Below are 27,488 nucleotides of genomic sequence, written 5' to 3'. Positions count from 1 at the left end.
TTTGCATCACGTTCAGGCTCAGAGCCTCCCTAGATTGGGTATTTTTGCGTGTTCCCAATATTTTATTTTGTATGGAAGTTTTTATAAAATTTCATACCTCAGTCAACTATGAGATTTATGTCAGTAATATTTATATGACATTCAACTAACTGCAGAAACAGATATAGCCTTATATAAAAAGAATGCTGAAAGAACACTTTTCAGATCTAATTTAGTTTGTGCCTCACTTCTTCGACTGGTAGCCGGGAGATATGTCTAGAGACGGCTACGAACACTAATTCGCAGCAAAGCTGACAAGGAAAGCAGTGTATAAGATCTCATGTCATAAATGTACATACATCTATTATACATTAGTTTAGTTGATTCATTAGTTGATTCCAAAGTATGCACCGCTTTACGCTCAAGTAGGGGCACGAGCAGAATTTTAATTTTAAGCTCACACAACGGTTGGCATTCCTTAAACGTATATACCCGATGCTTTTACGATTATTGGGTATGAAAAGCTTTCACTGGTGCAAACAAATCAACAGAGAGAAAGCTCAACCTAAGTCTAATATCATGCTCGTCGTTTGGCCTGTGATTCAGTTTCAATTTTTGCTTGTTGGCCGGCGGTGGCTCCTCGTTTTATTTCAATTTCCATATCTCTTTATTATTGCACTATATATAATAACAACTAGTTTGACTTGTGTCTGACTAGTGATGTGGAAAAACACTATGAAAACAGTGCGGCGCCAAAGTGCAGCCCATCAGCTGTTTAATGCCAGAGACCTGTCACTGGGTGGGACGCTTGGTCAGCAGGTGAGTTGGTGAGCGAGCGAGATAGGCTGATAGATGCAGAATGAGAGCGAAAGTTTGGCGAGCTTTCAGAGAGCGGTAATTGTTTACAAACACAGAAGGAAACTTTTCTTACGAACAGACCCACTTGGAACTGCTGGATAAGTCCCCACCGCGCACAGATGAGAGATGGCAGCAGGCGATGTCCTATGGGGAACTGCCCGGACCCAATGGTTGGCGCATGCTATCCTACTTTTTGCCAGGCGGTAAGACTGAAAAAATTTCATTTATTCCGTTACTCTATGAGCGATTATTCCCCCAGGCAAACTGCATAACACAAACCTCATTCAAATGAACCGTCGCCTACGAGAGATGTACGGGGATATCTATCGCTTGCCGGGCTTGATGGGCAAACCAGATGTAGTCTTCACATATAATCCAGAGGACTTTGAGTTGACCTACCGCAACGAAGGCGTTTGGCCCATACGCATCGGCCTGGAAAGCTTCAGCTACTACCGCAAGGTGAAGCGACCGGATGTGTTTGGAGGCATTGGTGGTCTGGTATCAGAGTGAGTCTGAATGAAGTCCAGTAGACCTGAAGATTACCTCCTCAGTACCCAATTCTAGACAGGGCAAGGACTGGGCAGACATCCGCAACAAGGTGAATCCTGTGCTCATGAAGGTTCAGAGCGTCAGACAGAATCTGCCGCAGCTTGATCAGATAGCGAAGGAGTTCATAGATAAGTACGACGAGTCTCCCAAAAAAGATAAAGTATCCGACGTTGTTATACACTTTCCAGACTGGAGAGTCAGAGGGATCCGGAAACCCACTTGCTCCAGACTGACTTCCATGATCAGCTGAAGAATTGGGCCTTTGAGTCCATCAGCTTTGTGGCCTTAAACACACGCATGGGTCTGCTCAGCGATCAGCCGGATCCGAACGCCGCTCGCCTGGCCAAGCACATGAGCGACTTCTTCAACTACAGCTTCCAGTACGATGTGCAACCCTCGATCTGGCCATACTACAAGACGCGGGGCTTCAAACGGTTTCTTAAGACCTACGACGACATAACTGAGATCACCACCAACTACATCGAAGAGGCCATTCAACGCTTTGAGATCGATGACGGCCGCAAGAACAAATGCGTCTTGGAACAGTTGTTGGGACTTAACAAGCAGGTGGCCGTAGTGATGGCCATGGATATGTTGATGGCCGGAATCGATACGGTTTGTGGGATGATACTGTAAAGATCTGTAAAGATCTCTTAATGACAAAGTTCGAATCATTCCAGACTTCTTCTGCCTTTGTAACGATTCTCTATCACTTGGCATGCAATCCCTCAAAACAATCGCAACTGCGCCGAGAACTTCTCCACATTCTGCCTGACTCCAAGGCCTCGCTGACCGATGAGAGCACCAAGAACATGCCTTATCTGCGAGCCTGCATCAAGGAGGGACTACGCATCACGTCAATCACACCTGGAAACTTCCGCATCACAACCAAAGATCTGGTGCTCTCCGGTTATCAGGTGCCCCGAGGCACTGGCGTCCTAATGGGCGTCATGGAGCTATCCAACAGCGATGAGTACTTTGCCCAGAGTGCGGACTTCATACCCGAGCGTTGGCTCAAGGCGGACATAGCTGGCGATGTCCTGGCCTGTCCGGAAGCCAGAACCCGCAATCCGTTTGTGTACCTGCCCTTCGGGTTTGGACCTCGCACCTGCATCGGCAAGCGCATCGCGGAGCTGGAGATAGAGACCCTACTGGTGCGTCTTCTGCGTCGTTACCACGTCAACTGGCTGCCCAACGCTCCCCTCCAGTACGAGAGCACCATCATCCTGTCGCCCTGCGGCGACATCCGCTTCAAGTTCTTGCCCGTCGAAGGTGTTCGTGAATCCTTGTGATATTTTGTTTACGCTCAAGTACAGACTGTCGATTGAGTTCAGAGATTTACTCGCAGTACGATATTCACTAACAATATGGGAATTTAAAGTAAAAAAGTAAGGAATGTATATAGATATATAGATAGATAGAATGCATTATCGCTTAGCGTCTGTTGCGTCCGCGATAGCGTTGGTGGGAATAGTTGTTCTGTCGCTGCTGCTGCTGTTGCTGTTGCTGATGCTGATGTGGCTGCTTCTGCTGCGATGGGGCTATCTCGGGTTCAGGCTGATGGGAGGGTGCTTCAGAGGCCACATCTTCCAGTTCCAAGGTGGGAGTGGAGTGTGCTGATCAAATAAACAGGTTAGTTAGGGGATACGCAGAAGATAACTTACTGCTTACCCAAGACAGATTGAATGCTCACACTCTTCAGCAGAGCCTGAGTCCCCAGACTGGTATTAAATAGGGTTGGTGATCCTGTAATGGGACAAAATATTTACAGTCAACATGATTATACACAGATATATAGAGAATGACTAGCATCATGCATGATTGGTGGAACATTTGTAGGGACAAACCAATTGGACTATAGAATATATCTTCGGAGGAGGTGGCTGGTGTTAGTGTGTCGATTGTGGGATAGTTGGATACTTGGGTAGTTAGTGTGGCAGCAACTTCACTGGTCTGTTCGGTTTGGGTATCTGGCTGGGTCTTTTCGAATGTGGTCTCCCTTCGGTAGACTGTGCATCCAGTTTTGCTGCTGCTCGTGCTGCTGCCGTCATCGTCTGACTCATCGTGGGATTGGGATTGAGGATCAGGTGTGGGATCGGATTCGGACTCGGTTTCAGGTTCAGGTTCGGGTTCGCATGGGGCTGCTGCTTCAGTGCCGGCTGTTGGTTTTGAACACATGCACGGAGTAACAGAAGCAGAGACAGAATACTAACGTTAAAATGTTAATTGGGAGCACTCGATCAACTCGGTTTCAACTGCGATCGAGTGGGAGCGAATATGTCGTGAGTTACCTGCAGCTGCCGTGCTGTTGTAGGATTGGATTTTCGTCATGGCAGCACTCATGTGTCCCGGCGAGGACTTCCACTTGTCCTCCTCCAGCCTGGCCCCACCTGCTGTAAAAATCATTCATAGACGAACAGAAAGAGAGAGAGAGAGAGAGAGATACAAGGTCAGGGAATCAAGAAGCTAACGGAAGGTCAAAGCCAAACTCACAAAACTCTTAAGGCAAATTTGGAATTTTCGTATACTGCAAAACTGGACGGAATGACAGATGGCTGGATGGATGGATGGATGGATTGATGGACGATGGATATGGCCAAGATCCACTGGGAGATCCCCTTAGATCTGGCACTAGCAATGACTGAATCGATCTCGGGAGTATATTGTGTATTGGTATCGTTATTGTATTGTATTTCATGACAACGTTTCAAGTTCAGTTTCATCTACGCTTAATCGATATTCGATACTGGTGTTAACCTAGGCTTAGGGGGCTACGCACGAGCGTCTTAATAACAGTTTAATGTCCATTACCAACTTCCGCCTGCTCCTTGTCGTGGCCGCCATTGCTGGTTGTCGTGGCGCTCAGCTTCCCCTTGTCATTTTCCTTTGCCATCTCCATCTCCTTGTCTTTTCTCTCGTTGGGTTCTGCCTTGTGTACACCGTTTTCCACCACCAAAGCTGGGGGCTTTCGTGTGGCCTGGGAAGAATCCAAATTGAAGGAGGAACGTCGACTATGGCTAATGGCTATGGCTAATGTGATATCATACCTGATCGGCAATATCATTTGCCTCATCGCTGCTGATCTCCTCGCTGGTGTTGGACTCGGAGCTGGTGCCGTCGCTGCTTTCCTCCTCCTCATCGGGATTGGGCACGAAGTCAGAGTCATCTTCCGAGTTCTCCAGGGCGTATTTGGCCAGCATTTGGTCGATGGTAAGATTGTGGTCGGCATCAGGATCAGTGTTCGTCTCATCCTCACGCGGACGCTTCATCACAGCCGGACTGGTTTGTGTAGTCTGCGGATGGAGATGGCACTTACTTCCTCCACTTCTTAATCGGGAATGACTCAAGGACTCACCTGCTCCATGTTGCGCACCTGGAAGAGTCGCCCGCTGTTGGCCTTCTGTACGCCAGGGCGGCACATAGCCCGGGAAAACCACTGGGTGAGCTTATGGGTTAAGCCCTTGCCACTGCCGTAGGATACTTCCTGCTGGCGCTGCCGCATCACCTTTAGACCATGCACTCGAATGGCTCGTAACTTGCGGCGCCTGGTCTGAATGAAGTAGACCAAGTCGGAGGGGGAGATGGGGCTGTTGCCGATCATCAATGCGCCCAGCGACAACCACATGCGCGTGAGGCGCAGCATAATGATCAGAAACAGGAACGGACCCCAGGGCAGAGGCCGTTGCAAGGGATCAGCAGATTTTTCTGCGAATTATTAATTTTCGAAAAGCTATTAGGGATGTCTACCAGTAGGTGTTGTTTCTTACCCTGCGGCAGACTCCACTTGGCCGTGTCCTCGATCATCCGAAGCGCACGATCCCCGCGTTCGATTATGAACTGACCCAAGCGCGTGCTAGCAAAGCGCTCGGCCTGCTCTCGCACTCCGTCGTAAAAGCTGCGTGTCCGGTGCAATTCGCTGACTTCATCCTCCTCGATATGGTCTCGGGGCTGACCCTTGACTCCCGCTACTGCCTCTGTCTCCTGCGCCATGTTGATGCTGCGACTGTGTGTGATTAATAGACATTTGATTTCATTTCATTTTACTTTTACTTTTAATTTTTGTTTCTGATTATATTCTGCCATATATTACATTTTATTGCGCAACAGATTTTCGCTAATTACTTTAGAATCGTTAAGGTACAAGTCGGGTCCTGAGATCGCTATCGTTCCGCGTGATTACCAGACGAGCAACCCGAATACCGGACTTCTCATAGACTTGGGATAGTTGCCCAGAACCGGGAACTGTCTGTCGTCTGTCGGTGGACTCGAAAGTGGATCCGCTTATCGCTCCAGATCGGCACATCGCACTTTTCCACTTTTGAGCCCCGCTTTTGTATTTTTTGTTGCTGCGGCCTGGCGAAACTTATATTAGAGCTATGTATATTACGAGTACTTTATGCCTTCCACCGCAATGACTAACGACAAAAAATTACCAAAAGCAACAAAAAGGTAAGAAAAAATAATACAAATCAAAACAAATTAAGTAATATAAAATTAGAACATCTGAACTTTGTACGATTCCGCTTGGAAGCAGACGGAATCGCTAAGAATAGTTCGTAGCATCGGCTGCGGCCGTGAGACATGTTTCGAGAGTGAGATGTCTCGAACTCATGGTGTGGGAGGTTATGAGTAGTTCTGATAATGGGCTGGAGGAAAGTTATCAGTTATTGCATATGTTTGTATGATTCTCTAGAGGAAGTCTCCCAGTACTCCCATGGGCTAAACAATATCTTAAAGTTCAGCTTATATTAATTGCATTACTTTGATTGTAGTTTCCATTGTGTCCAATCATTTATAGTAAGTATTCGTGTTCATTTGCAGATGGAAGAAGTCTGGTCTATAGAATACAGTTACACAAGCAGCACATTGCTTTATTTTATATTTATAGCGCTTATTGCATCGCCCAGAAAGTACGCGAAAGTACAATCAAACAGCAAAAATAATAAAATTATCAAAAATTTGTTTCGTGGGATCAAAGTGTATCGAAATGCAAAAAGCACACACGCTCAGACACACCTACATAAGGTCCAGAACTGTGCTGTACAGTGTAACGTTTCGAAAGATGTGCCGAAGAAGAAGGAGCAGAGAGAAGCAGGAGAAGTAGGAGGAGGAAGTAAGAGATAGGGCGAAGAACTGCAGCAAAAGTATAAAGTGCAAGGCGCAAAAACTAACTGCGACGTTGACCCCGCCTACACACTGATAACGGTAGTTTTCATGCAATGGCGCACGGAGAAACAGCAGACAAAGCGCAGGGGCCGACTAAAGCATGCCTCTACTTACCGGTCTTTTCTTCCTCCTCCTCTCTTGATGTCCCTTTTGAAAGGTTTTTTCTCGTTGTAAGATGGAAAAGACTTTCGAGCCAGCCGCAAGTCTTCAGTATTCACAAAATGGTTGAGTTTTAATTAGAGATGTAATTGATTTACAACACAATAAGCACTTTGCAGAACACTTTCAAAATCTGCACTCAATCTGATGGCCAACGAGCGCACGATCCATGCGGCTGAGAAACTACCGAGTGATTGAACAGCGGTGCTGGAATCGTGTGTGCTGTCACTGGCACCGGCCGAAGCTGGTAAGCCGACGGTATGTTAATAAAAGGTGCGAGAGTGCTCTCCTAATGGTTTGTAATATGATTAGTATGAGTGTATGTATGCGACTTCCCGGCGACAATCCATCACCCTATATAAAAGACTTGGATCAGCCCATCTTCGGCTTCGTGTTCGGCTCAAGCCGATTCGCGTTATCTGTCTACCATGCTCTCTCTATCTCGCTCTCCATACGATCTCGCTGGCATATTGCTGGTGGGAGTTATGCGTTTAAGGTTGTTGAGAGGGCCCAGCGATAGCTTTTCAGCATGCATGCAGCTAATAAATTGTATTATGGAATTATTGAAAATTACCTCAGTTCCTCTCGGTCCCTCCCCACAAAATACTCACACAGGCGCTCAGCGGAAAGCTCAAACAGCCCTGCTGTTGCTGCTGGAGCGGGTCGCTTGGCTAACGATCCCTGTAACGCTCCTTCTCAGGCCTGGGGTGCTGCATGTAACTGTTGTAGCAGTTCATGGAGATGTTCGAGGCTGAGAGCTTGTCACTAGCTTGCCTCCCACAAGGGTCGGTGATGTTATTGCCCTGTTGGAAGATCAGCGCCTTAAATCGCTTTCATTGGGCTTTCTTTACACAAACTAGAATTTCCCTGCCTGTCCGGCTGCGAACAAGATAAAAGTTCAGATGTAGAACACATGCCAAGTGTTATGTGTCATGTAAAATGTAAATGTAATGTAAATTGAAAAAGCTCGAAAAGTTTTTCTCTTTTTTTCTTTTTTCTCTTGATGCCGCCAGAGACCAAAAGCCCCACTTGCGCAAAAACTCTCCACGAGTTCGGATGGAGCAACGTCGTCGCGGACGCGCCATTCAATGAAAGCAAACACGTTTACCCGTTCCGTACGCAGAGTCCTGGAACGAGCTCGCAGCCCCCGCGCGCACCATTTATGTTGCGTGTTTGTTTTCAAAAAGGTTTAATCGAGTGCAGTGCAGTGTTCTAGAAGCAAATTTGACCAAAACCGCAAATGGAAATAGCTCTGAAAGCATAACCAGGCCGTACAATTGAAAAGCAAGAGAGGGAGGAGAGGGAGAAAGCGGAGCAGGAGCAGACCAATGAAAGCCCGAAATGCGATGAGAAACCTAAAGCGCCAGCGAGCAGCGGAGGACGGGACGTCTCTGGCACCAAAATTTTAATGCATTCGTCTTGGTGACCTCACACACACACACACCACCGCCAAGCACAGTCGCACTGACACTGGTACACTCCACTCCCTCTCCCAGCCAGAGAGCTCTGGCACGGATGTGACAGGATGTGTAAGTGTTGCTTTATCTATTGATAAGCCATCATTTGGCCACAGTGGAGAGGTGGAGGGCAGTGGGCAAGCAGTGCTGCAGAATTGTCACCTGGCCCTAGAGGAAGTGGGAATACCAGGTTTTCGACTGCTGGCAGCCATGGCAGCTGCGGTTGTGTATATTTTTAAGCAGCTCCACTTTATAGACCCCACACACATACAAAAACACGTACACAATCCGTTATTTCTCATCCTTTGGGCCCCCCAACGTGACTCCCTTTGATGCTGGCCCAGTGGTGCTGCTGCTGCTGAGGCGCCACTCCAACTGCTGAGCGGAGCGGTTTTTGTGGCAACACGGGCCCAATTTGCCCGTGCTATTTTTATGCGGCCTGAGTGCGGCTTTGTCTAAATTAGTTTGCGCATAAATTCTGCCCCACACCCGAGGGGGGATTGAGGAATTGAGACGTTCCTGCGGTGGAAGGAAAAGGGTTAATAAAGCTATATAATGCTTAAACGAACCACAGGGAAAGCTCATCCTCTGTTGCCGGGAGATGGCAGCTAAAGAAGGGTGGGGGCCATAGTTTGTGACTTAAAAAAACTGGCCACTGGCGAAGATCTAGGTGCTCTCTGAAACATTCGACTTTGATGAGCGCAACGAATGGTTTCCCTGAGATACAAAGACATTCTCCATGGTTACATGTATCGATACTTAAATACAGAGAATATGCCGCCCGCACACTGTTACTGCCCGCCCAAGGGAGCTGTTAAGGTGTATACTTAGATTGCGATTGCTTCCCCGAAAGACCTGACCTTGATTATGATTTTTCCTGTACGTGGAATATTTTTGCGTACGCATTTGCTTTAGTTTTCTGTCAGCCCTCGGAATGATTTTGGCGCCATGTCAGCCAACGGGTTGGCCCAGGACGAAGAGCCTCTGACCCCCGCACACGCACGGGTTCCGCGCGGATATTCGCCTTGCTTACTGCTGCTGTTCGTCATGGCGGTTATGGCGTCTTTGCATGCCGCTGCGCTTCCGGTTTTCACAAATATAAACACACATACATGTGCATAAATGTATGTATAAATAGAAACGCACACACACATAGACATAGCAGAGCACTAGATGGCAGTTGGCATGGCTAAATGAATGGCCAACACAGTGCTTGCTCTGCTTCTGTTCTGTCTAGATGTCGCGTGCTATTTGGCCTGATATAGTTTTTAATTATCGCTTGGCGCTCATTTCACGCTCTCCTCCAATGCTGCCTCACCCTCCCCCCATTCTAATTTCACCCTTATTTGTGCGGCCATTTGACAAATCAACATCTTGGCTATGACAGCAGACCACTATCACAATTGGGGGCCAAGAGATGTCTACCGCCCTGTGTCCGTGTCCCACTGTTTCTGTATATGTGTGTTCTTCTATATTTCTTGATTGAAATGGCAGCCGCCCATCTGCAAGTTGCCAAACATTAAATGTTTGTATTTATATAGAACTGCAAAACTGCAATAAATTGAATGGGAAAACTGCGCCAAAGCAAAGCAACTGGGAATGAAGTTAGAGCAGAGTTTTTGAATGTACGAATTTTGGCAGGGACACGGCAGAACGCATTTCCAACTGCAGTGACAGTTTCCACTTGCTGCAACACTCGGTGTCAGCCCCCTCCCTCTATCCCTGCTGTTGTTTGCTAGCATGCTGTAATTACTTGACCCAAAAAAGAGCGCGGCTCCGGCCGTAAGGTAACCCAGTTAATTAAAACGAAAGCTTCGGGGCAGCACATTATTGTAGCCCTCTTATTACCACCCAGCCAAACAGGCCACCGCGTTAACCTCCCGCCAAAGCACACACACATACAGCGAGTAATCCCTGCTTTACAGTCTCTTATGAGGCATCAGCGTAAGCCTGGCCATCAGCAAGTAAGCGTAATTCCATTTAATTTCATCGTTAGTCCGACAGTTACTGGAAGAGCAGTCTGAAGCCAGCATTTATGGGCTGCCAAAATGAGAAATATCCATCACTGCGGATAGCCATATTATCCACCCCCCTCTCCAGGCTATAGTCCTGCCATTTTCCTGCATTTTCAAGCACTTGAAGGACACAAAATGGTCTGAAAATTTGCATGAATAATACATGCATAATTCAGTAAGGAAGCCAGTAAACAGAAAACAACATCCACACTCGGCAGCTGGGGAGAAACACGCACACAAAGATGTACATATGTATATATCTTGCTTATAGTATGTGGAAAAGTATTTTCATGAAATATGCAATATCGAAAGAAAATCATTTAGCCAGAAACCTGTTGGGGGAAACAATTTCGAATTTCCCTTTAGATGTTTAGTGTGGGGCGTTTATCCGACAGCATCTCGAGACGCGATGGCCCAGGCATCGACATGTGTTAATTATGAACGACTGATCCATATGGTGTACCCGTCTGGGTCGCAGCTGAATAATCGTTTCTTTGTTGGTTAAACACAAGCATGGGAATACAATGAAATTGTTTATTCTCACCTCGTCGGCATATGCAGAAGTCCTCGTGGAGCTAGAGCCGAAACCACGACAAACGATTAGGCATAGGCGCTGTGATAAGGTCGGACACTCTTGCGTTCGGTTGCGGTTCGTTGCGTGTTGAGTAAACATGATAATCGGACGCACAGCAAACTACAGTCGGGCCACGCCAGCAGCTACAGATGCACGGCTCCGCCTGGCGGGGGGGCCAGACGACGACAACCAGCATGGCGCCAATTTCAGTGGCTTGGACGGGGAAATGGCAGTGTAAAGCCAGCCGCCAGCAATGTCGTCACATTTCAAAAGGGCCAATAAGGCAAACAGCAGGCAACAGACTTGAGGCACACAAAAGGGCTACAAAGTGAGTGAAAGAGAGATCCAGGTGGCGGTAGAAAGAGAGGTAAGACACACTTTTGCTTGCCGCACGGAAATAGAACAGCAAGAATGTCAACAGGTGAGCGCAGAGAGAGAGAGAGAGAGAGAGAGAGAGGAGGTCATATAGATAGAAAGACTGTGCCAGCAGTATATGACACTTGCTGACCCATGTCTAAATAATTGATGATTGGCCTCGAGCTTGATTTATTGACTAAAGTTCTGTGGTATAAAACACAGTTCGGCTCGTGTGTTCCATAATTGATGCCCGATGTTGCCTTTAGTATTACGCGATTAGCCTGACCAATTTTCTCTATCGAATCGTGCATGATATGGCATTAAAGACATTGCTGCCCTTTGCACAGCGAGCCCCCATACACAATTCCCCCATTAAGGACATACAATTTCAATACTTTGGCCATTAAAACGCGTTCTACTCGTATCGTATGCACGTGCCCGTCACTGGCATCATTAGGACAACTAAGAGGCGTTTCTTAGGCACTTGCTAATGGCAACATGGCGTATGTGTGATAATTTTTGAGCACTGGCACGTTTATGGTCTGAAAGTTTTGGAGGACAAAAGACGAAAGTTGGCTAATTGCATTGCCAAGAAAGAGCGGCAAAGGAAAACTTGAAGTGAATTTATTTGATAGTAAGAGGAAACACAGAAGGAAGAGCGCGAGAGAGAGAGAGCTGCAGAAGTAGCGGCCGCCGAGAAGTATGCAACACTTTTCTCGTACACAATCAGCCACACTGCCATCCCAACTATTAGGCACAGCCCAACTTTTGTTCAAGGATTGTGGGCTGGGAGGACTAACAAAAACTTGATGAAACATATGTGAGGTGTGTGGGGAAATTGATGGCTGGCAAATATGCAATACTTAAGTGCTCCTGCGGGTATTATGTGCCAGTCATGTCGTGCCCGGGGCCAGCCGCCCCCAAAACAATCAGAATTACTATACTTGTACTTCTTTGCGTGTGGTAATTGGCCACACCTTGCCACAACGTAGTGTGGGAGGGGGAGGGGGGATTGTGGTTGGCCAACCATCTGCACTTTCCAGATCCGGACTCGGACTTACATTAAATTAATTAAAATGATATGCAAGGGGATCGTTGGGTTGCACAAGAGCCAGCGGCAAAAGGTCCTTGCGTCCTTGGCAGTTGTTTAAGCCCAAGGGAGATCTCCCACTCTTTATGTCCGTCTCCCTCTGGCACAGTATATGCAATCCATTCCATTTCATTCATTAAAGTAAAAGTGCATAAAATGCTTTCCATAAACGTGCCAGCAAAAAATAAGAGAACATACAACCCAAATCCAAAGCTCTTTTTTGGGCCGCGTAAAGCTTTGCGGCTTAACCCACCTACAAACACACACACACAGACACACACGCAAACACTTAAACATGGTTATAGTTACATATACATTTGCATTTTATGACGCCATCGTTGGGATGCTTTTCCAATTTGTGCGGGATCTGAAGGGAAATAAAACAAGATGCAGCATCAACGCGCCAGCATCGCAGAGCATTAATAATGCAAAAGGGCAAAGCCGCCGCCTCAGCCCGCATAACCACCCACTCAACGACCCACCCACGACCCCCCACCCTCTCCATTCAATGCCACACACATACACACACACTCTCATCTGCAATGTAGCAAAAACCATGTCCGTGTGCCCCATCGTTAACAATAACAAATGCCAAAGGAGAGCAAAAGTTTCAGTTCGCAAAAAGGGGGAAAGTGGGAGGAAAAGCGCCGCAAAACAGTGGCACAAACAGAGGCAGCAACCGAACCTGAAACCGAAGCAGTCTTCTAGGGGCACTGCTACAGTGCAGTTCGCTCGGTCTCGCCCCGCTTCCAGCCGCACGTACAATGCCCTGGAGGTCGAGAAAATATTCAGTAAAATTTCCATCTTAATCATGGTGCCATTATAGAGAAAGTGCTCAAACTTCGAGTGTTATAAAACTGGTTTAATCACTGACTTATCTTAACTGCTCTAACTGTGGATTTAATCAGACAACAGCCAGTGCCAAAGGCAATCCAGAAGTGCAACCAATCACTTATTCATCTGAGTTGCCCCGAGTCCATGCCATGCAACCGCTGCATCTAAGCCTGAAGAAGTCCTCCAAGAAGCAAGCAGCCTTCGCGCTGTGCCACAGAATAAATAAAATAGTGCCAGTACCAGGTAAAAGCGCAAGGGAATACAGAGATAATGAAATACACTGAGAGATGGATGCACGTGGAGCGGAGAGAAGTCTTCCATTTATTTTCGGTGCCCGAGATGTGCCAGCTGCCTGTCCAAATGTGTGTGTGTGTGGCAGTGTGTGGGGGGGCTAGAGATGAATGCGTGAACGATCCAAGAAAAGGTGCATAAAGAATGAAGGGAAACACTTTTTGGTTCAGAGAATGCTCTCCATGCAGAGAAGAGTCGCTGAATCTGAATTCGATTCCAGAATCTACAGTCGTGTCACGTCTTGGCCAGCATCTCGCTCTCACTTGCTCCACTCACAGCATCGACAAATGGAATGTATCGTTTCGCTGAAAGTATATTTTATAATTGAGACAATCGCCTAAGCAAAATGATGTCATGGGTGGCACATACATAAACGGAGGGGAGGCACCGGAAGAACCTCTGCCCCTCTTCTCAGTCAGTCAGTTGGTGTGGCATGTGTGGCCTGTTCGGTTCGATTGCTTATCACCGGTCGCTCGATTGTTGTTTAATCGATTGCCAAAGTTGCGTGCCTGCTAAAATAACACTTATCCTTCACTCCCACCCAGCACGCATCCACTACGTTGACCGTGTCGAGGAGCAGCCAGCGGGGCAGGATTTGGAGCAGCACCTCCAGCCACTGGCGGCTGCCACAAGTAACGATGCCAGTGCCACGCCGCCACGTCACATCTCACCGCACGGATCGCCGCAGCTGCAGCAGCGCCTGGGGAAGCATCTGAGCAAGTCCGCCTCGGAGTTGAACGGACACGACTGCCACAGCAACGAGTCGCCGCACATATCGCCCAAGCGGGCCAAGAGCGCCGTTTCCCAGCAGCTGGTTGGGGGTGGGGGCGTGGCCAGTGGCGTGGGCGTGCTGCAGAAGACGCACGGATTCTTCAACAATCTGCGGCACCGCTGGAGCCGCACCAAGAGCAAAGACCGCCTCGGGCGCAAGTCGCCGAGCGACTTCCTCGAGGAGAGCACGGACTATGCGGCGGACTACAGCTCGGAGAGCAGCTCCGTGACGCAAAGTCCCCGTCACCGAGCCACAACTATCGGCGGTTCGCCGCTGGCCCGCGAGTTCCGAGCCACGGCCAAGATGGCGCAAGTCATCCAGCGTTTTGGCGGCTCCATGGAGGGCCGCATTGACGAGCAGCCGGAAAACGCCAACGGCGCCGCCTGCAGTCCCGTGGAGCTGACTCCGCAGCAGCAGCTGGAGGCCCTGCAGGTGAGTGATGGTGGCTTCTGATTCCGGCTTGTTTACTCTCGCTTTCGATTGGCTTTCCTTTGGTTTAGTTTTTGTTTTGTCCAAACTCTGGCACTAACTCGGAAAATCTGCAATTTCCATTTTCGCTTCTTCTACGTCTTGCTCTGCTGCACATCTCTAACCTCTGCAACTGTCATCGATCTTCGATCATCGATCGTCGATCGCTTACCGATTACCGATTGTCGATTGGCAGGCCGAAGAGCTGCGTCGCAAGCGGGAAGCTCAATTACGTCAATTCGTCTTCTTTCAGCTGCGCGTCCATCTCAAATCCGGCAGCGACCTGGTGGCCATGGACAAGAATGGTGAGCGGACAGAACCCTAGTGACGCTCCAGCCAACATCCCGCATCAAGACCCTCTCCCCTACTGCTCAACACTCGAAGAAATATTTCTGATCATTTTTGTACACTTCAGAGAGTTTTTAGTGTTTAAGTGGTATGAAAGTTCTCTGTTGGGAAATTTCCATGATACAGAATCATTTCTCCGAGTGTAACACCCTCTCTTTATGTTTAATCAAGCACTTGGCACGCTGCACCAGCTGCTGCAACATTAATTTTCCTTTGTCTTTCGCCCTGCGACAGGACTGAGTGATCCTTATGTAAAGTTCAAGGTCGGCGGTCGACTGCTGCACAAGTCGCGCACCATACACCGCGACCTAAATCCCGTTTGGGACGAGGTGTTCATTGTTCCCGTCGAGGACCCCTTTCAGCCGATTATCGTGAAGGTGAGACATCCAACGCGTAGCCCCAACAGTTTCACAACAATTTTCACACGGGAAAAATAGGCATGATATATATATGTATCACTTAGCTGATTTTTGGTTCTTTAAATAGATATGGCGCGGTTCCCTAATTCTTCCATTATAGCCAAGAAATGATTTTCATCGGGGTAGCGTGGCCGAGCGGTCTAAGGCGCTGGTTTAAGGCACCAGTCTCCTCGGAGGCGTGGGTTCGAATCCCACCGCTGCCAGAACAGCAATGTCTCTTTTTGTTTAAGTTTTTGTTCCAATTAAGCCGTTAAACCATAAATGAATCCCTTACTCAATTAAAAGATTACAATTAGCTATTTTTAAATTATTTTTCCTATATCATGTATAATTTCCCCATTGACTTGCGGCCGCTGCAAATCAAACCAATTACATCCTCAAGTTTCCTTTCTTATTTCTTAATAATTTCCTCTTTGATTCAATTTCATGTTCATAATGGGAATTTATAGTCCCTTAGAGAATTTCTGGCATTGGGGAAGTCCGCACACCAAATCAATTTGGCACTACCCTCAAAAATCTGAAGCTCTTTCGAACTAATCGAAATCAATTTCCGCCTTGACCCTGTATCCCTTCCGTCCGGCGTTTAGGTCTTTGACTACGATTGGGGCTTGCAGGACGATTTCATGGGCTCGGCCAAGCTGGATCTCACCCAACTGGAGCTGGGCAAGGCCGAGGACATCCACCTGCAGCTGTGCGACACGGCCGGCCACGGGGAGCGGGCCATGGGCGAGATACTCATCAATTTGACTCTCTGGCCGCGTAGCCAGGAAGACAAGGAAATGGTGAGTGGCACTCATAAATCCCCCTTTTCCATTCCAGTGTCGAGAGTTCGGAAACGTTTGACTGGGCCATCAATCAGCCGTTCTCTCGGTGGTTTTCCTTTTCCTTTCAACAAAGCGATTTCCTCGATACCTTTTGTGTGGCGGCACTCTTAATTGCCCCTCGGCACCCACCCACAGGCCCAACGTTGACTCTCTTCTGGATTGTGTGTGAAGACGTTTATTTATAAGTATTCATATTCGGTTACCCCTTAGCCCCCGCCCACCGACAAAGTTATTTATGACTCAACTCAAACTGAAATTAATAGACCTACATAGGTCCGGGTTCGGGGTGAGAGGCCCGAACTAATGCAAATATTTATGGAGCTTTATCTCTGCTACTCGACAGCCGAGAGCGGAACTAAATACCCGAACTGACTAGCCCGAATCTACCCCGTGAGCGGCTGTCCCCCCCTCTCCCCTCCACCATTGACACACTCGTCGTGACTTGTGCAGTACGGGAGAGCAGAGCGGCACACAAAGCGCCGATCGCTGCTTCGGCTTCGGCTCAACAAAGCTCCAGCATGAGCGCTGACAATTGCCATTGCATGTTATCTGGGAGGTAATGAAGGCGATTTCAAAGTAAACATATGACAAAGTGGGAAAACACAATGGCAGACGCGAAAACAAAGTGGGAATAGAAGCGTTTATACCCTATGCAGATCAGGGGATAATATTTTGATAATGTTAATAGAGTTTGTAGGTAGAGTAGATTGAGATGTACATTGGAAGGAGCTATATCCTCAGACTTCTATAGATATGCTCTTAAGCTCCGTCTAGCTAGCATACCCTTTAAGCTATTAGGGTATCTGCCTCGCAATCACTCTGACTCGAGCCCAAGACCTTTGCCACTGCCTTTAGTCACTGCTTGAGCGTCGAAAGCAAAGCTGGGCTTTAAGTTTTGTTTTTTGTTTTTCGGTCTTCTGTTTTGTGTTTTCCCTTTTCGGTTTTCTGTATTTTGGTGTGTGGACTTGTGGGTAATGCTGGGCAGCAATTGGCCTGGATGCAAGCGGGCACCGCGCATGTTGCTCAAGCATGTGAGGCGGCAGCATGAGGAGCTGTGTGAACAACTGGAGCAGGGCTGCGACGACCTGATGGAGGTGCCTATTTGGAGTGGGGAGGAGGGGAAAGGGAGTGGGGATCGGTGTCCCAATTGAAAGCTAATCGGTTGGATTGTTGCAGCACTTTCAACGCAACTCAAAACTGGCCGAGTCATCGAAGCGTCTGAAGTCGCAGATATGGAGCTCAGTGGTCACCATTCTGCTGGTGAAGGCCAAAGATCTGCCGCTGGCCGAAGACGGCAGTAAGCTGATCGAGTCGCACTTCAGGTTCAGGTGAGTGCGATCTACTTTGAAGTAATACACCTCCCTTAAACAGAGATCTTCCCCTCGGACATAGATTGGGCAACGAGAAGTACAAGAGCAAGTCTTCCTGGACGGAGCGCTGGCTGGAACAGTTCGATCTGCACCTGTTCGACGAGGACCAGAACCTGGAGCTGGCCCTCTGGAATCGGAACACCCTATACGGCAAGGCCGTCATCGACTTGAGTGTGTTTCAGCGCGAGACAACGCACGGGATATGGAAGCCGCTGGAGGATTGCCCCGGCGAAGTGCACCTGATGCTCACCATTAGCGGAACCACTGCCTTGGAGACGATCAGTGACCTAAAGGCGTTCAAGGAGGATCCGCGCGAGTCCCAGCTGCTAAAAGATCGTTATCGCTTCCTACGCTGCCTGCAGAACCTGAGGGATGTGGGTCATCTCACCGTGAAGGTTTTTGGGGCCACGGGCCTGGCAGCTGCGGACATTGGCGGCAAGTCGGATCCCTTTTGCGTCCTCGAACTGGGAAATGCCCGACTACAGACTCAGACGGAGTACAAGACCCTTACGCCAAACTGGAACAAGATCTTCACCTTGTAAGAGCAATCGTTTCTCCATCCTGGTCTCCAATTCATTGAATACTCTTCCCCAGCAATGTCAAAGACATCACACAGGTTCTAGAGATCACAGTCTTCGACGAGGATCGCGATCATCGCGTCGAGTTCCTGGGCAAGCTCGTCATTCCACTGCTGCGCATCAAGAGCGGCGTCAAGCGCTGGTACACTCTGAAGGACAAGAATCTCTGCGTCCGAGCCAAAGGAAACTCCCCCCAAATCCAGCTGGAGCTGACTGTCGTCTGGAGCGAAATCCGAGCTGTTTGCCGCGCTCTCCAGCCAAAAGAGGAGAAGCTCATACAGCAGGAGGCCAAGTTTAAGCGGCAGCTCTTCCTGCGCAACGTCAACCGTCTCAAGGAGATCATCATGGACATCCTGGATGCAGCCCGCTATGTGCAGTGAGTGGAAGTTCCCCATAGAAAACTGCTCTTCTAATTAGTCCCTTTTTCTGGTCTAGGAGCTGCTTCGAATGGGAATCTCCTGTGCGTTCCAGTATAGCCTTTGTCTTTTGGATTGTGGGCTGTGTCTATGGCGATCTGGAGACAGTTCCTTTGGTTCTACTGCTCATTATACTCAAGTGAGTGGATGTTTCTTCTAGGGTATACCAAATTCATTGGTTTTTCCCTTTAGAAAGTGGCTGATTCGCATGATCACGGGCACGACAGACCCCTCTGCGGGGCACTATGACTACGAGTACGATGAGGACGACGAAGATGACAAGGAGAAGGAGGAGAAAAAGTCCATCAAGGAGCGACTCCAGGCTATTCAAGAAGTCTCCCAAACCGTACAGAACACCATTGGCTATCTGGCCTCCCTGGCTGAGAGCACCATCAAGTTTGTACTTCCATCCTATTATATACGTAATCGGTATTAACTCTGATTTCTCCATATGAAGCACATTCAACTTTTCCGTCCCCGAGTTGACCTGGCTGGCCGTCGTCCTGCTTCTGGGCGCCATTCTGGTGCTTCATTTTGTGCCGCTGCGCTGGCTCCTGCTCTTCTGGGGCCTAATGAAGTTCTCGCGTCGCCTGCTGCGGCCCAACACTATACCGAACAACGAGCTTCTGGATTTCCTGTCCCGCGTGCCCGACAACGAGGAGATTGTGAGTAACTAGAGATTATCTGAATTTCCAATAACATAATGACAAATCCACAACAGAATCAATATCGAGAGCTACCACCCTCGGCGCCCACCGATCAGACCCGCAGCAATCCAAAGAAAAAGCTCAAGGGCTCATAGTCTATAACCAGCGCTGATGCGGCAATGGCGATGGTGGCGCCGCTGCAATCCAGCGCGATTATTGGAGGAGGCGGCAGGCAGCAGCTGATGCAGCGCTTCCGGGCCAATACCAGCCAACTGAAGCAGAAGTTTGGCCAGGCCAAGAGCCTCAGTCTGAGCCACGGCGAAAGTAATTAGACACCAAAGTTAGTAGAGTTCGTTAGTTAGTTAAGGAGAGGGCAGCACCAAGACACAAAGTTCCACACTGAGACAGACATCCCATCCACTAAACTAGTACACTCAACGCAACTAAAACTTGACTCAATTAAGCAGCACAAAGTTCGCTTCACTTATTTTCTTAGCATTATATGAATATGAATATATATATAGGAAACTGAAACTATTTACACAGAAAGATATTGTATATACACAAAAACAAATAGAAGATATTCAAAGTACCTAAGGTAACCCCTAACTCTCTCACTCTCTCTTTAAAAGATACATATATATTCGAATAATTACCAAGAAAAACTCAGAATGCTAACAACCAGATTCCTTTTGCGCGAATCCGAATTATTTATTGTGTACTCGTATTTCGATTTGTGATATTTTCCAAGAATTTTGCAACTTAGGCTTACTTACTTATGTGACTTAACCCCTGACGGAAGGAGGATCCTTCCCGCACTCCAATCTCCCTCGAATCCATTTCGAAATCAATTGCACTCGACTCGTTTAAGGATGCTTCTTCTTGATATACCTTTACAAATACCTTTTATATGCATACCTAAACAAGACCTTATTATATTTATTGTAATTATTTCACTCAAAGCAAATTGTTCAAAACATTTTTTAAAATTTATATGAATACCTACCTAATAATAATATGTCTAGGATAATCAGCTCGTTAAGGCCCCGCCCCGGCCCAGCCATAAACACGATATTTGTGTAACAATTACAACTAATTGCAATTATAATCCACTCCGATCGACCGATTTGATACATTTTAGATAGTCAAACTATTTTATACCCCGCAGGAAGAGCAAGAACACACGTTTTTATATACATACAACATACCAAACTCAATTAATTGATTAATTAATTAGCACCTAAGTTAAGTTTGTTATTTTTCAATATATGTATACAACATCTCGACGGCAAAAATAATAAAACATATTTTTGGATTTCGCTCAAAATAGAAAAAGTTCTTATCAGATTTTAAAGCTGTTTGAAGCTACCCAAATACTTCTCAAACTGTTCAAAAAAAGCTTTCGTTCGCTTTGCTCTCCATTCTGTTGATTTCTCCATACTGTAGTCTGTAGTTCTACAGATTTACGTTAACATTACAGTGGGGTGGACGGAGCTGTCGAATTATTCGAGAGACGTATTATTAAAGAATGAAATGCAAAGACCTGTGAGAGCATTTTAATAATAGACAACTCTGTTCATCCCATCAAGCTCTCTCACTCTCTCAACACGCGCTGGCAATACAGAGCTGCCGGCGAAAGCTTTTATGGTCTGATCGCCGTCCAGATGTTTGGTATAATTTATTTCTTGGAGTGCGTAGTTAGTCTTTAATTTTAATCTTGGAAGTTCTTCTGAACAAGAACTTCGTTACAAACAAAGAAATGTAGATGCTCATATACCCATTGGAAAACATATCGCTCTCTTCATTGACTTTCGTTGGCGGAGGCGTTCAGACGGATGCTGGGCCTCCCGAGTGGGTGTGTCAACTTGTCCAAGGCCAATGTCTCTAAAACTAAGAGCTTTTATGCTACGCAGTTTATATTTCTCGGCATTAATTATAGTAGTTCAACTGTTATCTATCGAACTGTTCTGTTTTGCTCTGTTTACCTGAAAAGCTTTATCAATGCAAAAGCAGTCACCATGTGGAAGCAATGATAAGGTTTCGTTCGTAAATTTTATTTGCTGGGGTCTTGAAATATGGCAATAAATATTAATCCCATAGCTGTTTGACGAGTCTTATCAGCAGTCGGGATTCCACTCAACAGACGATCGCCAGACCAGCCCACAACCCCCGGCCCCCAGGCCTGCGGTTACGCAATCGAAGAGAAGTTTTCCATACAATACGATAAACGAATACATCTTTAATATATGTACATATGTACGCGGATACACATAAAAAGTAATTGCACAGTCGTAATTGGAAATAGGGAAGCCCTAGGACCGCACTAACTTAGTGCTAAATAAATGCAGGACTGGTTTGTGTTGGATACGGATTCATCTTCGCTATCAGTTAGAGTCTCTTAAGTATCTTAAACGCTGAACTTCTCCTTCTTCATTTGGTCGTACACCACGGAGAAGTCCTTGTTTCCCAGACCCTGGGTGCACAGCGAGGTGTAGATCTTGTGGGCCAGCGAACCCAGTGGAATCGGTGTGTTCGAGCTGTTGGCCACTCCAGAGGCCAGACCCAGATCCTTGGTGATCAGGGCGGAGGAGAAACCTCCGGCATAGTCCTTGTTGGCAGGAGCCGTGGGGCAAATGCCGGGCACGGGGTTGTAGATCTCAGAGGCCCAGCAGCGGCCAGTGGAGGAGTTGATGATCTCGGCGAAAACCTTGGCATCGAGGCCCTGGCGCACGGCCAGATTCATCGCCTCGGACACGCCAATCATGGAGATAGCGAGCATCATGTTGTTGCACAGCTTGGCGGCCTGTCCCATACCGTAGACGCCGCAGTGGGTGATGCGCTTGCCCATGCACTCCAGCACAGCTTTGACTGCGTTGTACTCGGCATCGGTACCGCCCACCATGAAGGTGAGGGTGGCCTGTTCGGCGCCGGGAACTCCTCCCGAGACGGGGGCATCGATGAAGCGGGCCCCCTTGGCGCTGATGCGCTTCTGCAGAGTCTTCACCAGCTCCGGGGCAATGGTGGAGGAGTCGATGAAGATGGTGTCCTTGTTGACGCCATCGGCAGTCATCTCCTCGTACGATTTGTCCACAATGGCGTTGTTTGGCAGCATTGTGATGACAAAGTCAGAGTTCTGGGCCAGCTCCGAGGTCTTGGCGTAGACGGTGGCTCCCTTGGCCGCCAGTCCATCGCAGGCTGACTTCGAGATGTCGAACACATGCAGCTTGTGGCCGGCCTTGATCAGGTTGCTTGCCATGTTGGCACCCATGTTGCCGAGACCCACGAAGCCGATGTTCTTGCTGCCGCCCTGGGTGGACATGGCACGCACCAGAGTCTGGCTCCAGGCATTGAGCAGGGAAGGGGAGGACACCACACGAAGCGACATGGCTGGAGGAGTGGAGTGAAAATGTTATGTAATCGGTCGAAGCTTCCTCTCCGCAGAATCTCACCCACCTGTAGCACAAAAAATCTGTCTATAAGGTAAAACTAAACCTGCGAACGATCGGACCACCAAAAGCACACTGTTCTGGTCGCCCGCAGCGTCGCCGCCATCGAGTCACGTAATTCAACGTCGTTCCAGCAGCGGCGAATGGGTTGTCGAATCGTTCAAAAGTTCTCCATCTGAACAGGCGATTCCTTGGAAAACACGAGCTGTTGGCCACCCGACAACTCTGCTAGATCAAAGCTGAGGCGACTCTCCCTCTCTCTATTAATACTTATTTCTCGTTTGACAAGCACTTGTATTCCAGTGCTGCCGGCAAAAGCTCTGCTCTTCGGGTTTACTCTGGTCATATGCCATTCCATCGTTTTTGAAATAATAGATGTTCTTATGGGGCGACACGTGCCGCTGTTTTGTTTATCAGCATAGAGGCTATTAAAACTTTCCATTTCGCTTACTTTCGTTGACCTTCAACGTTTCTGGGGGATGGTCCGGCCAGCGCACAGAGTGGGTGTGTCAGCTGGTCACAGTTCCTCTAAAACTGTAAGCTTTTTTCCCTGTTGTAATTTATTGCAAAACGCTTTTTCGGCTGTTCTTGAATTTTGTTTACATCTACTCTGCCTGTGTGCATTCGCCGAAACGACCTTTCGTCACCGGTCATCGGCCACCTTTTGCATTGGTTGAATTGAACGACAATTCGGGAATCGCTGCAATTGCGTGAAATATCGTGCATAACTTAATTCGCACGCAAAGTTTCAAAACTATTGTTTTTAGTTTACCCTCTCCCAAAAGAGTTTTACAACTTACAAACTGCGAGTTTGGAATAGTGTTTCACTTAAGTAGGTACCTTTTAGAGATCTTCTATATCACTAATAACCAAGAAATTCTCTACAGTCAATTATATGAATTAAGAGCTAATGAAGAATTTATCCTCAAATAAACCTCCTTATACCCAAAGGAAGCAAATGATCCAGTGCTGGGAGGGTGTATTGGATTCGTCTTTCACAATTCACTCGATTTCTTTAATTGGTGTTTTTCGCACTACTCTTTTGCCTTCGAGCATTGCCAATACTTGTACTTGATCCCACAGTGAACAATTTGATGTTTTGCATTTTGTTTTCTTGGGCTATTTTTATCACAACTCGAGCTTCAATTGGCGAAGATATCTTTTTCACCCAAATTGTACAATGGTTATAAGGTTGGTTGTTGTTGCTGTTTCTGCTGATTTTATTGTTGTTGTTTTTCTTCACATAAATATCGGCATGCATGAAATTGCAACTGCTCGGCTCGGGCTGCGTTTCGCAAAAATCTCGACCAATTTGCGGCCCGCCTGTCGTGGCCTGGATCTTATGCAATCCGGACTTCGCTGTCAGCGCCTGCGTCGTCGTCAGCGTCAGAGCCAACATCGTTATGCTTTATCAAAAGAAAACAGCCCGAAAACCAGCCTCGATTTCACCCCGAGGAGAACCCGCTGATGGCAAGAGAGGTAGCGCCGAGGTAGATCGGATCTCCCACCACAGATGATTTCTGTGATTTATCTGGGACAGCGCGTCTGCTCGTGTGGGCTGGAGCCGCCGGCTGGCCTGGTTAAGTGAATATCAATTTGGGGAGTGGAACGAATTGGGACCGACCGCAACAATGACGCCAAATTGAAATAGGGGACATCATCTCTGGCCAACGCACCCTTACATAAGCGAGTATCAACCGTTCGGCTTGTCAATTGTCAAAGTGACGGCACAAGGCAATGGCAAACACCTTATCTAACGCCATAAAGTGCAATTCAGCGTATGATTAACACGAATATGAACAACAATGACCCGGTGAGAGCGGGAGTCTCTGTGAAAAAATTCACGAGTACAGCTCACAACTCGAAAAGCCAAAGCCACCAGAAGAAGCAGCCAGCCACAAGTACTCGTAAGTGAAGCATTAAAGCGCAGAAATTACAAGCATGAAGTGGAGTGTCTTTGGACCCCAGAGATGGGCTTGGCACTGTCCGTCTGTCCATTCATGTTTTGTGGCATTCGGGGATGTATACATGTATACATCAAGTATACGCAGCGGTGTACCAAGCTCATTAGGCAGACATTAAGCATTTCTCCGCGCAGTTGTTGTTGCCACTAATTTCCATGTCAAAACACACACAGATTTCACTCAGAGCCAACAGCGCACCCACAAAAACAGCATGCACTTGAAGCCGCTGAAATAATTCAACTTGAAATTGAATTTTACTTGCTCGCAAAAATTGCATTATTAACACACTTTACAGTGCGCTTCGAAACTATAAAACTATTGCAAGGAAATGCCACATGACTAGGTACAATTTAATGGCAGACATAAGCCACAAAACAATTAAAATTAGATCCGATAATTGTTGGGTAACTGATTCGATAACTAACTCGAAAAGTAAGCGTTTATTGCTTTATCGATAACTTGTATCATTTCCTGGTGGATAATCTAAGTCTCTGCTTGAAAATCCAATATTCTTTCAACAAGAAACACTTTTCTCTGCACCTTCCGTACGGCTTTCGGTTAAGATTCCATAGACTTACAATACCTAAACGCACTGTACCCAGCCACAATATGGGCTTGTCGGACGGAAGGTTTCTTGAACCCCGCTGAACTCTCTGCACGCAATTGGCTCGGCACCGGCGGCCGTGTCAAGTTGCAGCTATCTGCATGCCACAACGTAGATCCGTGACTCAGTGAACACTTCGAGGAGGAACCGAACGGAACACAATTATTTGCCAGCGATTGATTGTGTCATCGTGATCGACTACTGACATTTTCGGCTGAGCACTCGATTTCGTTTCATTTTCGCTTCATTTCCGGCCAGCACGTAATTGAAATTACATTAACCAAAGAAATTTTGGCAGTGAAACTGTTGGCCGATAATCGCTTTCATGGAGTTTTAATTATTTCCCTGAATTATCGCTGTAACTGACTCTGGGCTTTCGCTCTCCACCGTCCGCTCTCGTTTGGACCTACATTAACATGCCAGCTGAAGAGACCACTCCAAAGCCATATGAAAATGAAAAACTAACCAAAATAATAAAAGACCCGCGCACATCACATGGAAAATTGAAATGCAGTCGGAGTCACTGCAGGCCCATTTTGGGAATCGAAACGAAACAAAACGAAAGGAAAGGAAAGTGAAATTATAGCCGCTCCTCCCCGCTGTCTGTTTCAATGGGATTCAATTTGTTTTCGTTCGGTTTCTGAATCGTTTCTAAGGTTCGCGCTTTTTAATACGCCGCATGCATAATTATTATGCATCAATACATACATAAGCACATATAAACGTTGCTATCTCTTCACTTAGGCCCCATTTGCCGACACCGTGGCCTATAGTTTCGATCCGCTGCAGTGAAATTGAAAAATCATTTTTGAAAGTGGTAAAATTATTCGCTGCCCGACAAAACACACATTCCATGTGACCGTTTAAAGCCAATGTTTTTTTGCCGTAATTTTCCCACTCGGCTCGTTTTTGTTTTTGTTGTTTCTGCTTGGGGATTTGTTTTTTTTTTTTGGTCACTATTACAAAATATTAATTGTAGAGTGAAGAGAAGAAATGGAAGGTGGAAGAGCGAAAGGCAGATGAAATGTTGGATACTCTTTCAATGATGAAGAAATGCAAGCATAAGTAGCAGGATCTCCTTGTTCTCCTACAGAGCCTTCGTTAAAGTTCCAGCTGTACAAGGCACTTGTGGTCTTTCCACGTACCACCCCTCAAAGTCAATATACCCTGCACTCTCCGAGACTCTTCCCCGTGCCCTCGTTACCATCATCAGCATCAGCATAAAAACCAACAGCTCGAGCGGCAGATAAATGTTTAGCTAACCCAAATCCACACACAAGGAAGGAAACTGCTGGGGCGCACAAAGGCACCAAGAGGCTGCTCTCCTCTGGAGGGAGTAGGGGAGGGGGAGGGGACTGCACTGACGACAATCCAGTTTAGATTTCGACCACATTTTGACCATTGCACTGCACTGAGATCCAGTGAGATGCAGCGGGAGCAGGAAGCGTTTTATGGCCAAGCAGCAGCAGCAGCAGCGGCAGGCATTTTGGGCATCACCCGGAGGCAGCAACAAAAAGTTGTCTTAGTTTCGTGCGCTTAAACTGCATTTGACTCTCGATGCGTCGACGCATCGATAAATGTCTCTCGGCATCAGCCTCTTTCTCTGTTCCTCCTGTTGGCCTCCCGCCTTTGGCCAAATCTCGCCTGGCGAGTGCACTGGATTGCATAATGCTCGATATTTATGTCTTCTTGTCAATGTTGCATCAGCCAGCTCTCCTCCAGCTGCTGCTCAACTGCCATTCCAACACACACCAATACCCGTCCTCCTGCTGCTCCACAAAGATTCTACCATGAATAAGGTTAAATTATGCCGAAAAAAAATAGAGAGAAACGTACAGACGCAATTAAGTTGATCTACTTGGCGCTGTGGGAACACTTTGGCCACAGTTGAAGCGATTGACTCGAATTTTATGCAAATCTCGTTACTCTTTTCCGCATACGTATGGAAAAACAAACAGAGGGCCTGGGAAAAGCCATTCATAAGCGGGGCTGAAGGTCGAATCATTGTGGCTGTTATTGCTATTATTGCTGTTAATGTTACATTTGCCATTTGGCATCGCCTTGGGCGTGTGGGATCGCAGCGGAGAGACACACCACCTGTGAAAAGGTTAACTCTAATTGCTCTTTACCGATTCGATGCAATTGATTCCGATTGATTCTCGTGAGGCTTTAGAAGTGAAAGTGCTTTGTTCTAGTCGCTCCCCCGCCAAAGAAGCTGTCAGCCAGCGGATGTTGGAGCTGGGCTGGTCACGGTTGAATGCTCTCCAGGCCGGGGTCTGATGGCCAAAGACTTCATCACATAA

The 27,488-nt window shown here is 47.4% G+C and overlaps 4 protein-coding genes and 1 non-coding gene across 15 annotated transcripts; 3 read left to right on the top strand and 2 right to left on the bottom strand.

Annotated features, from left to right (window-relative positions):
* The first annotated feature begins 443 nt into the window (after positions 1–443).
* Positions 444–2,723, top strand: Cyp12b2 (Cytochrome P450 12b2). Its single transcript, XM_001360373.4, has 6 exons — positions 444–798; positions 917–1,040; positions 1,097–1,343; positions 1,402–1,518; positions 1,575–2,001; positions 2,067–2,723. The coding sequence occupies exons 1-6, from the start codon at positions 700–702 to the stop codon at positions 2,676–2,678; spliced, it is 1,626 nt and encodes a 541-aa protein (XP_001360410.4). The 5' UTR covers positions 444–699; the 3' UTR covers positions 2,679–2,723.
* Jabba (jabba) lies at positions 2,711–6,929 on the bottom strand. 9 transcript variants are annotated; one of them, XM_015183822.2, is made up of 9 exons: positions 6,667–6,929; positions 5,154–5,389; positions 4,742–5,091; positions 4,434–4,679; positions 4,198–4,363; positions 3,678–3,779; positions 3,234–3,545; positions 3,058–3,132; positions 2,711–3,002 (listed from the first exon to the last, which is right to left on the bottom strand). In XM_015183822.2, the coding sequence occupies exons 2-9, from the start codon at positions 5,374–5,376 to the stop codon at positions 2,821–2,823; spliced, it is 1,656 nt and encodes a 551-aa protein (XP_015039308.2). In that variant the 5' UTR covers positions 5,377–5,389; positions 6,667–6,929; the 3' UTR covers positions 2,711–2,820. The 9 variants fall into 9 exon arrangements, 8 of the variants coding, with proteins under 8 accessions (XP_015039308.2, XP_015039314.2, XP_015039310.2 ...); XM_015183828.2 differs by having other exon boundaries at positions 3,678–3,776; XM_015183823.2 differs by having other exon boundaries at positions 2,715–3,002; positions 3,336–3,545.
* Positions 6,930–12,957: 6,028 nt separating this feature from the next.
* Mctp (multiple C2 domain and transmembrane region protein) lies at positions 12,958–20,289 on the top strand. Of its 3 annotated transcripts, none has more exons than XM_033378461.1 (12): positions 12,958–13,281; positions 13,875–14,533; positions 14,766–14,874; positions 15,152–15,294; positions 15,924–16,118; positions 17,337–17,488; positions 17,553–18,068; positions 18,125–18,484; positions 18,544–18,663; positions 18,717–18,920; positions 18,982–19,189; positions 19,246–20,289. In XM_033378461.1, exons 1-12 carry the CDS (start codon positions 13,188–13,190, stop codon positions 19,324–19,326), a joined length of 2,841 nt encoding a protein of 946 aa, XP_033234352.1. In that variant the 5' UTR covers positions 12,958–13,187; the 3' UTR covers positions 19,327–20,289. The 3 variants fall into 3 exon arrangements, with proteins under 3 accessions (XP_033234352.1, XP_033234353.1, XP_033234354.1); XM_033378462.1 differs by having other exon boundaries at positions 12,960–13,281; positions 14,823–14,874; XM_033378463.1 differs by lacking the exons at positions 12,958–13,281; positions 13,875–14,533; positions 14,766–14,874; positions 15,152–15,294; positions 15,924–16,118 and adding an exon at positions 17,003–17,254.
* On the top strand, positions 15,458–15,539 carry TRNAL-AAG (transfer RNA leucine (anticodon AAG)). Its single transcript has one exon. It is a non-coding gene; the product is annotated as a tRNA-Leu (tRNA).
* A 1,105-nt stretch (positions 20,290–21,394) lies between the features above and the next one.
* On the bottom strand, positions 21,395–22,762 carry LOC4803741 (probable 3-hydroxyisobutyrate dehydrogenase, mitochondrial). Its single transcript, XM_001360370.3, has 2 exons — positions 22,625–22,762; positions 21,395–22,558 (listed from the first exon to the last, which is right to left on the bottom strand). Exon 2 carries the CDS (start codon positions 22,554–22,556, stop codon positions 21,579–21,581), a length of 978 nt encoding a protein of 325 aa, XP_001360407.1. The 5' UTR covers positions 22,557–22,558; positions 22,625–22,762; the 3' UTR covers positions 21,395–21,578.
* Positions 22,763–27,488: the final 4,726 nt, after the last annotated feature.

This window comes from Drosophila pseudoobscura, chromosome 3, assembly GCF_009870125.1.
Source record: "Drosophila pseudoobscura strain MV-25-SWS-2005 chromosome 3, UCI_Dpse_MV25, whole genome shotgun sequence".
NCBI classification, from domain to species: Eukaryota; Metazoa; Arthropoda; class Insecta; order Diptera; family Drosophilidae; genus Drosophila; species Drosophila pseudoobscura.
Note: the sequence above shows the minus strand (reverse complement) of the source record. Positions and strands in the feature narration are given on the sequence as shown.

What these genes read in the sequence shown, in the direction of transcription:
- Cyp12b2 (XM_001360373.4), top strand. Translation starts at nt 700, where the DNA reads ATGTGGAAAAACACTATGAAAACAGTGCGGCGCCAAAGTGCAGCCCAT. An exon ending in ATCCTACTTTTTGCCAGGCG is followed by an intron (nt 1,041 to 1,096) that starts GTAAGACTGAAA and finishes TTATTCCCCCAG; the next exon opens with GCAAACTGCATAACACAAAC. An exon ending in TGATGGCCGGAATCGATACG is followed by an intron (nt 2,002 to 2,066) that starts GTTTGTGGGATG and finishes GAATCATTCCAG; the next exon opens with ACTTCTTCTGCCTTTGTAAC.
- Jabba (XM_015183822.2), bottom strand. Translation starts at nt 5,376, where the DNA reads ATGGCGCAGGAGACAGAGGCAGTAGCGGGAGTCAAGGGTCAGCCCCGA. An exon ending in AGGTGCGCAACATGGAGCAG is followed by an intron (nt 4,680 to 4,741) that starts GTGAGTCCTTGA and finishes CTCCATCCGCAG; the next exon opens with ACTACACAAACCAGTCCGGC. An exon ending in CAAATGATATTGCCGATCAG is followed by an intron (nt 4,364 to 4,433) that starts GTATGATATCAC and finishes GATTCTTCCCAG; the next exon opens with GCCACACGAAAGCCCCCAGC.
- Mctp (XM_033378461.1), top strand. Translation starts at nt 13,188, where the DNA reads ATGCAACCGCTGCATCTAAGCCTGAAGAAGTCCTCCAAGAAGCAAGCA. An exon ending in GATGCAGCCCGCTATGTGCA is followed by an intron (nt 18,485 to 18,543) that starts GTGAGTGGAAGT and finishes TTTCTGGTCTAG; the next exon opens with GAGCTGCTTCGAATGGGAAT. An exon ending in TGCCCGACAACGAGGAGATT is followed by an intron (nt 19,190 to 19,245) that starts GTGAGTAACTAG and finishes AATCCACAACAG; the next exon opens with AATCAATATCGAGAGCTACC.
- LOC4803741 (XM_001360370.3), bottom strand. Translation starts at nt 22,556, where the DNA reads ATGTCGCTTCGTGTGGTGTCCTCCCCTTCCCTGCTCAATGCCTGGAGC.